The 10,644-nt window shown below is 38.1% G+C and overlaps 1 protein-coding gene across 1 annotated transcript in view; it reads left to right on the top strand.

The window, feature by feature from the left end:
* LOC104622662 (ADAMTS-like protein 3) overlaps positions 1-10,644 on the top strand; it is a gene marked incomplete at its 3' end in the record, with an annotated part of 41,903 nt that overhangs the window by 14,343 nt on the left and 16,916 nt on the right. Inside the window, exons 3-4 of the mRNA XM_010289518.1 lie at positions 3,264-3,391; positions 5,786-5,831. Of these exons, the coding sequence (XP_010287820.1) occupies positions 3,264-3,391; positions 5,786-5,831 (174 nt within the window). The remainder of the gene's footprint in view (positions 1-3,263; positions 3,392-5,785; positions 5,832-10,644) is intronic.

The following is a 10,644-nucleotide window of genomic DNA, read 5'->3' as shown; positions in this document are numbered from 1 at the left end:
TCTTTCCCATGGGACAAAGAGTTTGAACTAGCTGGAGTTTAAATCAACACTGTGGGTGCTGAATTAGTCAATGATTCTGAAGAAGGCTTTGTTGGCATAAACTTCTGCTTTGATCATCCTGGTATTTACAGCTTTTTAATTAGATACAGTTCAGAACAATGGCTGCTATCAAAGCAGTTTGGTAAGTGAACAACTGGACATTGTTTAGGGCTTTAGATGACATTCTGTCTGTTAATATCATGTGGCTGGTTTTAATACAATGATGAAGTTAGGATTATTTTAGGCATTGTCACTGCTTTGTCAAAAGAAACTAGCTATTCTAAAAGAGAGAGTGGCATGTATTGCTTTTTCATTTCATAAGTTTAATAATTTCTCAACATATTAAAAAACAATCATTTGCCTTGGGATTACAGAGGGCAAACTTTAATTTTGCACTCATAAATTTGAAAGAAGTGACTCTTGTTCGTCTTGACTTATTTTCATGTGCCGAGTGATTTGTTGGGAAGTGCTGAGCTCTTTTTGCTCAAGATTGAAGGCAGTTGGTTCCATTTTCAGTGTCAGACATTTCAGAGTTGGCTTCTGATGTAAAGTAAACCCCACGCCAGTGCAAAAATTCCTCGGGGATCTTGGCAGAGCTGGGCTCTATCATTTCTGGAACGGCAGATTGGCCAAAGTACACTTTTAAAGCTTTACAGAAAGTGTTTGTAAAATTTGTAAACTTAGGGAAGAAGTAAGTTAAGGAGCCACTGATGTGTTTAGACCAGCTTCTGCAGTTTACTGTCCAAATGGAGATAGCTTATCCTCTAATTAAAAAAAATTTTTTTTACAAGCTCAAGTTTTTTGAGGAAGGAATGGAAGTTTGGAAATTGCTGATTTTTCTGTTAGCTGCTTAACTGTGGGGATTAGTGCTATTATTATAAATCTGCCTACTATTAACGCCTTTAAAATGTGTTTGAGTAGTCCTTAGTTCTGTTGAAGTGTACCTAAGTTTAACTATTTGCCATTTGGGTTTCTAAAATCATGCTAGTTCAATAGCTATACTTCCAACTGTGGTGTGAATGCATCCTAGGTGTAACAACTCATTCACAAAAACGTGACAGTTTGCTCAAGTTCTGTGACACGTGTGGCTTTTTTTTTTACTATAATAATTAGGAGAAAATCCCTTTGCATACACAGCATGGTATTGAGTCATGTTCCTTGTATGGTGCTATTTTGAAAACAGCTTTGTTTTTATTGTTTGCCATTTTCACTTCAAGCTTGGTAGGATTGTATCTGAGTCAACTTTCTTCATGGCTGAAGATGAGTTGACTTTATTTGTACTGTTGAATTTAAGGAGAATTGTGTAATTTTTTGTTTTTCCACTCGTATCGGAAGATTTGAATTACATGTCCTTCACTTGTAAATCACTTTTGTGAGGCATTTGGGAAGAAAATAGGACTGAGTCTTGTTCTCATGAGCTTACTGAAGTTATTTCTTAGAGAAAATATGGATCACTGAAGTGTGTTCATTTGGTTTAGGATGTATACTAATCTTGCGCTTCTCTGGATCTAGTCACTCAAGAAAATCTTTTTAGGATTTTAAGCTTTTTTTTTTTTTTTTTTTTTTTTTCCACTTATGAAGACTTGAATGTTTACTTGGATGCAGTTTATTTAGTAACGTTTTTCTCTCTTTGCCTTGTTTACTGACCGGTAGTCCTTTGGTGTTTGTGCGCTTCCTTTTTGGGAGGGGGAGAGCAGATTCTGAAACACCATCTGATTAAGTTGTGCCTTTCTGTGCTGTCAAAAATAAAATAGTAATGTGAATATAGTGCCTTTGTTTATCTGTCTGAGGTCTGCTTGGATGCCCTCTGAAGTCAATGGGAGTAAAAAATCGGCTGTATAAATAATTGTTTTAGTAAAGCTTGGATGAATTCTTCATGTTCTCTCATTTGCAATTCCATTGGGGCAGAGTAAATATCAGTCCCTATTCTCTCTCACCTGACGCAAATGACTCATTGCCTCATTTTTATCCACGATATGACTGTCATTCATAATGACGTTAATAGCCATTACATTATTATGTTTGCAGTAGTTCATGTGCAAACTCTATCACCGTGGTGATTGGAGAAATGTGTGTTTTCATCTCAGTTTGGGTGTAATTTAGGGTTCTAAAGATCTTTATTTCTTTATGATAGCAGGCCCATCGTATGTCTGACAACTCTCAGGGGATCGTTATGTTTGACGCTTTGTTATAAAAACCTGCGCATGTCCTTTCAAGAGAGAAATTTTAAAGGTTGCAGGGACAGAGGAAAGAAAGTAGGATGTAAATGGAAGAGCTGCTGAACAATTGTAGCGAAGTCAAAGAAATGCTTGGGGAAATCCTGGATTTGATTTTCCTATGCTTTCTTCATGCAGAAAATCGTAAACCAAAAAGTATTTTCTGAAAACAGGACTTTTAAAAATAATTTGATTCATACTACTTTTTAATATTGAACTACTGTGTTAAGCTACCATGTTTAAAATGTTTAAATGTTTTGAGAATTTTCTCTGGGAAATGTCAATTTTCTTAATGCAAGTAAAAAAAAAAAAACAAAAAACAAAAAACAAAAACATTTTAAAGGGGTCAAGCAGAATTTTGGTTTTTGTCACAAATCTTTAGTTTTTATATTTATGGTGTCTGTTAATAGTGTTTTTGAAGCCTGTGTAAGTGAATTTAAGCTTAAATCAGAGTTTAATTGCTGTAGCCTAAAAATGACTCTTTAAGCCTTTTTCCCCAATTTCTTTCAAATTATTAGCACTTTTTGTAATGAAGCCGTATTCTTGGTTTTTTTTTCCTGACTGCAATGCTGGGTATGTACTTTATGAAAGGTTTGAGGTGCTTAATTTCTGTACTACTTACTGAGTGCAGGCACACTTGAGGACATAAAGAGATTTTAGTCCTCTCATTAGACCTGGATATGAAACTCCTTTGGTCAGGATTTTGGAAAGCCCAGCAGCCCGCTCAGAACATGATGCCTAGTCTAGCCCCTTGAGACCAGTTGTGTAGTTCCTCCACAGGGTGTTGGACAGAAGTGTGTTGGGAATGACAGCGTATTTGGACATAGTCAAATTCAAAGATTCTGCTTGCTTTCCCGTGTAATTATATATAGAAATAGTAAATAAATTTAAGACACTGTAAATAAGCAGCAAAGTAATATACTCAGTACTATTAGTGCCAAGCAGTAAAACATGTACCAAATCAATTAATACTTTCTTTTTCTTCCCTCCATCCTCCATTTTTTTCAGACCTCCAGAATTGCCCGTTCTGATGAAGATAAGGAAGGCTCCTGGGACGCCTGGGGGGCTTGGAGTGATTGCTCACGGACCTGTGGCGGAGGAGCCTCTTACTCACTGAGGAGATGTTTAAATGGCAGGTAAGTGACGTGCTTAGGTGTATTTGTTCTTCTGCAGCTCTGCAACATCTCCCTGTCCGCTGTTGGTGTCTGTAGAGAAGCATTGTTGATTCTGTTTCCGGAACCAAGTGCTGTGTACAGATCAAGTGTTATGAAATCCTGCTTTGGATATGTTTTTGCAATCTATTAGATAAATATCTTAACCTTCAGCTCTGACAGAACCTTAGCTTGTTGTTAAATATGTTTGTGGGATAACAAGTTTTATTTAGTATGGTCAAATATTGAGAGAAGTCCCTGTCCCCATAATATAACGCGAATGGTGAGTTACCTGCATACAAATTAGCCTGTACTTGAACATTAGTTGAAATAATGTTCAAGTGCAGGCTCCTTCATGTCTTCTCTGTAGTAAAAAAAAAAAGTGACTCCACATACAGAGGTATCAAATGCTGCTTTCTGTTAGGAAACTTTTCCTCTGCCAGCTCTTTCGATGCAGTGGTCCTGGTAGCCATATGTTTTTGTGGCTACGCCTTAGTGTAGCTTGAAGAGAACGGCGTATGCGGTGAAAACAATTTACCTCAGTAGTAAAGCTGGACTAGTGTAGGACTTGTTGCTACAGTCCTGAGAGTATGAGTAATGCCTGTAGTCGGGTGAGAAGAGATCCCCAACCAGCTTAGGAGCATCTGTGCTGGCGTCCATAATTGCTTGCTTTACTTGAATGATTCTTAAACGTTTTAAAAACTGCTGTTTATGTTTAAATTTCTATTTTGTTGTGATTTTTTTAAGCTAAATGCAATATCATCCAGGAAGTCAATTTTTCATAGCCGTGGCTTGTAGTGTCATATGCTAGTTAAGTGCAAACTGTATGAAATACATAGTTAAAGATGGTTGATTAAAACACTGCCTGTTTCTTTTAGTGCAAAAGGCACAAAGATCTTTGAGAAAAGTAATATTTCCAGCAAGAAGCCATGCTATTCTACCAGTGTGTTAGGGACTGTGAAATGAGCTCAATAAATTGTAGCAATATAAATTCCACTGTGGTTTTATTAATATTTTTAATGTGTTCCCCTGTGAAAAACATGTGTTTTCAATACCTTGACAAATGTGTAGTTTAAAAGTTTTTTTTCTGTGTTTTATTGTTGTTATAATGTCCAGGAAATGCGCAATTGTGAAACAAAGTTTTCACATTTGTATGTATCATAAACATTTTTAACTTGCACGTTGTGATGCAATCATTCTTGCAAAAGACTGGAAATTTGAGACATGTAATATCTTGAGCTTGGAGAGTTGTACCTTCAGCTGAGCTGGTTGAACTCTTGCTCCAGGCATCCCTTGCTTTTCCCTTTTCAAATGGTGTGTTTCTAATCCCTCACACATATTAAAGAATTTTTTAATATTTACAATCAATTTTCATTCAAAAAGTGGAAAATTTAGTCCAAGAGCTGTAAATTACCAGCTATACATTTATGCGTTCTTTAATGTAAAGGCAGGTCTTTTTGGTATGAAGGCATTATTCCAAAACACTATTCCTGATTTTAGAGACATCACTAATTATAATTTCCTCTCAAGTCATTTGAAATATGTTTTCAGTTCTTTCAAGGCCTTGATTTTGCCATTCTTAAGAAGAAGATCTTACCCTGTGCAAAAGTGCCAGTCAGTTGTTGAGAAGTTTGGCGAAATGTGTCCTTAAAGTGTGAAACCCACACACCCTCATGTTTATGAGACCACAATAAATAATCGTGACTTCATTATACACCCGTTATTTCAGCTACTAACAACAGACTTTGTTGAGGATCAGTTGCCTGGATTTCAGGATTCATATGCAGTGGGCACCTTAGAAATGCATGCAATCCACGGGAATTATATTTCATTTAGAATTACGAATTCTGCTCATGTTGATTTGGGTCAGTAAAATTACATGCTGTTCTTCAAAAGTATTGCATTAGTTTTGGGGAGAAAGGAAAGGTTTTAGGCTGTTTTTTCTTTCCTAAACAAAACAGGAGATAGAAAAATCAATGCTCGTTAGCCCTATGCTTGATTAAAGGATTTTTTAGATATTCTGATTCTCTTTTCCTCTGGGTTACATCCTGTGGATGAGAAGTAGCTTTGCTGCAGTCAGCATAGATTCAGTTTAGGGATGCCTTGTGAAACCTTTTTCACCAAATAAATGTGTTTTTCAGGAGGTTTGCAGTAAATTGGGCTTAGAGGGAAAGCCACACGTTCTTTGCTGAAGAGACACAGCAGTGTAACCTGTTGAGTCCCCAGATCCCCTTTGTATTTAAACTTTATATTTTGAGTCCAAATTATGGTGGGGCAGTAGCAATAAAAGTTTAATTTTCAAGAGAATAACTAGCAGTAAAACAGGCAGGATTGTGTGCTGCTGTTATGCAGTGTAACCATTTTTACTCTGTTTTTCAGGAACTGTGAAGGTCGGAATATTCGATACAAAACCTGCAGTAGTAATGTGAGTCTGGCCTTTAATCCTATTTTACCTATTCAAACAATGTGTTAAAGTTTTAAGAAATGCTGCTTCTTGTTTAAAACCTTATGGTGCATAATTTTCTTTCCGTCATTATTACGATTTTTAAAGATTTCAGTCTGCATGACACGGCAAGGTCTCAAATTTAGGCTTCCCAAATGGACATTTTCTTTTGAAATTATAGTGCCAATTGTGATTCAGAATGTTTTATATCATTTATTATGAAAGTTACATGTTTTGGAGGATTAACAAATCAGTTCTCATCTTAAACTAACAAGTTCTTTTCCTGGGGGTGCTGTCTTTCAGATGAAACATTAAACTGAGCTCCTGATCATTTGTGATCATTAGTGATACCGTGGAAGTCTTCACAAGAGCAAAGAGGTTAACTGCCTGCGTCCCTTTCAAATCTTAAATGGGATAATTACTCCTTATATTCCCTCTTTTTGCCTAAGCCCAGATCTTTATATGTCTGTATACGAAAGCACGTATAGTTAGGTACGCTGGCATAGACAATTTCCGTGACTGAATGGAAAGCTGGAGTTTTGGCTATATAGTTGCTGTTACTGTGATGCAATCACGTTTTATTTTTACAGACACGTTTTATGAAAACCAGTCAAATACAGCATACTTCATCACTCGTGCTCAACTGATTTGTAGAGATGCTTTGTGCTGTTTAAACAGCTGCTGCCTTTCACCCCAGATGTTGTAGTCTGTTCAAGGTGTGCAGCTCATGCAGGACTTTGCAAGACTGCTGATCAACAGACCATGTGTACAAACACAGTAATTCAGGATGGTTTATGGTCAGCAGTCACCCCCTTGCATGGGTTACCTTACACTGCAATGTGACATTCATATAATCCCATTCCAGAAAAGAGACAATGTAGATAATCAATCAAAACAAAAGCATCTTTTTAAAATTTATTTATTTTTTAACTGTGGTGCGTTTGATTAATCCGCTTCCGGCTCTGGGAGACAGGCAGCAATTTTCACACAAACGCCACTTAAAAGGTGAGGCCTGCAGTTCCCTTGGGCTGAGTTATACCCAGGCGCGCGCAGGTGATACTCACGCCATTGCCAACGCTGAGATTTCTGCCAGCAGCACATGTTCTCCTTAGGAGGCCTGGCACTGGCAGTTGCCCAGTAAACACGTTGAATCGGTGTATCTCCTGGGAGAACTGGCCATTCCCACCCTTCCGCTGGCCGCACCTACGGCTCCTTGCGCCTGCTCCGGCCCTCCTCCAGCGCAGGGCTCGCTAGCACCTCGAGTTGCGCTCACGCTCCGCGCCTCCGTGCCGGGCGGCTTTTCCGCCGCAGCGGCTCACGGCCTAGGCTTGCGCTGGCAGGAGCCAGTGGAAGCGCTGAATGCATCGGGCCCAGCGCACGCCACAGTCGCTGGGCCCGTGCGTAAGGAAAGGCCCGGCAGTTCTGTGCGAGGCGTCCTTCGCTCATGAATATAAGCGCCCCAGCAAAAAGTATCGTAATCTTTTAAAGCTGTGTGATAAGCTAAATTGCAGCCAGCCGGTACGTAAGCAACAAACAAACTGCCACTGTAAAATCTGTTTGCTACATTCCTTATCTAGATGTCTAGTTGTGTGCGTTGTATACGGTGACGTACCCCTGACCGCTTGGCCCCGTGTGCTACAGCTTCCTGCGCAACAGCACGAGCAAGTCAACATGCCGCACACCTCGTTCCCCCAGCGAAAGGAACCCGTATACAGAAAAAGGAGAAAGATGAGATCAATTTGGGCATGTTTTTTGCTTTTAGGATACGTAAGAGCAATTGTGGACGCTGTTCATTTTAAGGATCATGCAGTAAAAATCGTGGAAATGAAGGTGCTCTATGCTTCAGCATAGGGAAAATTAAGATGATTACCGTATCCTTTCTGAACTCCCAGGGAGATCTTCTGAAGCCAGTGGGGCCTGTGTGTTAACTTCAGGACTTACTTTAAAGCGATAAGTGGCAAGCATGCTGTATGTGAAGCTGTTTGAATTTATGATGATTCAAATGTTAATTTCCAGACAGGAAGCTGCCTTTACAGTTCTGCTTTTGGGGCATGTCTGAAAGGGGTCGGGTTTCCATTTCAGTTCAGATACAGCCAGAATTTCTCAGGAATGTTTTTCCCTAGATTATGGCCCAGATAATGGAGAACTCCTGGGAAAAATATATTTCATGAGATTTCTACTGTTAATACAGTTGATCTTTGAATTTGGCCTTACTGAATTCAAACCCAGTATTAGACCTGACTTAACCTTGAAATGGGAGCCTACACCTGATGTGAGCCTGAGACTACTAGGCCAGTTTTTGTTTCAAATGCTATAATTTTCCCCAAAGCGTTGTTTCTAATGAATGCTTCTCATTTTAAGAGTAAAATTTTAGTTTGAAAATTAAGAGTTTAAACTAGCTTCTTTCCATATTAGTAGGTATTATTGTTAACCACATGAGACATTCAGTATATGTACACTGTGTAAAATTGTCTGCAAATGTAATTTTGCTACATGATACATTACAGCACTAACATCTATATTGGGGAGTACAAATGAAGCACAACTTAGTATGTGTGTCATTCTAATGAAAAGAACAAGAATCATTTTACCAGAAAATTGGTTTCATCTGGATTTGTAATAGAATAGTAGTAAGTTCATTGAACTCAAGCATAGTTCCAGAATAATATTAGTGATATTTCAATCAAAAAATTAATTCAAGGCCTTAGCAACAAAATAATTGCTGAGATTATTAAGGCGTATGTCTAGCCTACTTATCTTTCTATCATAACTGAGATGCCAGGTGCATGATTTCCTAAAATGGCATGTATGCTTTCAGCTTTTCTTATAGAAACTTTAGAGAAATAAAGTATATAAACTATTCATTATATGCTGTTCAATGAGATTTTCAGTCTTTAACCCCCCTTTTTTATATTTCCATTTTTGTATATACTGTTACATTCTAATGCTATGATGTGCACTATATGGAAGTGTTTAAGATAATCCTTTAGGGTCCTATTCATAGAACAAGTTATTTGGGCCATTTCCCCATAAATTTCACATTCTTATGTGCCAAAAAGTCACTTATACATTTGCCAGAGTGACTTTTCTACAGTAAGAAAAAATACTGTTTTGTAACAGATTTGCCCATGTTTAATTCCATTATAAACTTTTATTATATGCAGATAATGCTCACACCTGTTCAACATATTCATCAGATCAGTGTCCCAGCATCCACTTATTAACCAGCTCATTTATCCCATTCAGAAAATCTTGTCTGAACTCTGTCTACTTTAGCCCCGTAATATTTCACCTTGATTTGCATAGTTTCTCTCTAATCTGTTCACTTTTTAATTTTATTTTTATAATGCTGATGCACCCTAAGGCTCTTGTGGCTAGGGCTTCTAGCTCAAGTATCTTGATTTTACTGAGAAGTGGCCTGAAAATTGCATAGGAAAAACATAGAACCTGAAGCTAATTTGAAAAAGAAAACAAAACAATGACTTCATTGGTTTTGGCTAGGTTTCAACAAAATGAGATTCAAAGAATAAAACTAGACAAAGGGCTAGACTTTCTTTGGTGTCATCATTTTTACTGGGAATTTTCTTGCCTTCTCTTTTGTGCTTTTTTCAGCGGAGTAATTGTTGGCAGGAGTCACAGGGTCTGATGCAACCTTCATATTTTGTACATGAACGTTGCCTACAAAGATACAGATTTCCCAGGTTAGCTTTGTTTTCAAAGGCTGAAAGTGCTCACTGCCAAAACTCAAATGATACATTTCATAAGAAGCCAGCCCTTGAATGCAGTAGTTTTTAATCATCTATCGCAAAAAGAATGCAACTATATAGATATGTATTTTTAACCTGCATGGCAGTCGTGTCTGACGCATCTTTTTCAGATCTGTCTAATAATCTGTTCATAAGTCATGTCATAAATACACGTCATTCCACTACAAGATCTGGTTGCGATTATTTTGCCAGCATTTTCATGTATTAGACCTCATAGATATGTCTTCAGCTTCTTATGTAGTGTATGAACCTATGAACAACCTAGATATGTTATATGAGTGTAAGACAAAAGCTATTGCTGAAGTTAGGAAATCTGAAAAATCCTGAATTAGTAGCAAAAATATTTAACAAATAAGAAAATGTGGAATATTGAGAGGGAAGAGGGAATGACAGAATAAACTGATGCTTGAAATAGCTTAAAACCAGAAGGACACGCAACCAGGATGAGGACTGGGGCCGCTGTATCGTTGTCTGACTGGGGCCTTGCCCACTTGCCGAACATGCTTCACCCTTGCCTGCCTCTCCCTTTTCTATTTTTTTAAACTCCCTCTCACCTTTCTGACCCACTGTAATGGAATTAACCTGAAGTTTACAAGTCTTCTTGTTGCCTTGATTACATTCTCTTCTGTGCTTAGTTGTCTTTTTGTTTAGATTATAAACTCCTTTCTTTACACAAATATTTATAGTTCCCAGGAAAACAGGGATCTGATCTTGGTTGCCATCCAAATGCTGATATAATGCAAATGATACTAATTTCATCCCTTTGATATCCCTTTGTGATGCTCTCTTTATGCTCCTCCTTTTGAACACAGCTCAAACCTAAAGCAGGTGGAGCTGGCATATGAATCGAACTGCCAGGAACGCTTTGTGTTCTTTGAAGATGCCAAAACAGAATAGGGAGATGAGAATTCACTTGGTCTCAAGCAGCCAGGGAGCGAGTGGAAGGAAGGAGCTGCGTTGTGCTGAATCAATGAGAAACACACAGTAACCATGGACTGACATCCTGACATTGTGGTGTTTGTGTCTTG

The sequence above is a fragment of the Phaethon lepturus genome, unplaced genomic scaffold (assembly GCF_000687285.1).
Source record: "Phaethon lepturus isolate BGI_N335 unplaced genomic scaffold, ASM68728v1 scaffold35220, whole genome shotgun sequence".
Taxonomy (NCBI): domain Eukaryota; kingdom Metazoa; phylum Chordata; class Aves; order Phaethontiformes; family Phaethontidae; genus Phaethon; species Phaethon lepturus.
The sequence above is the reverse complement of the archived record's forward strand: the minus strand, read 5'-3'. Positions and strand labels throughout refer to the sequence as shown.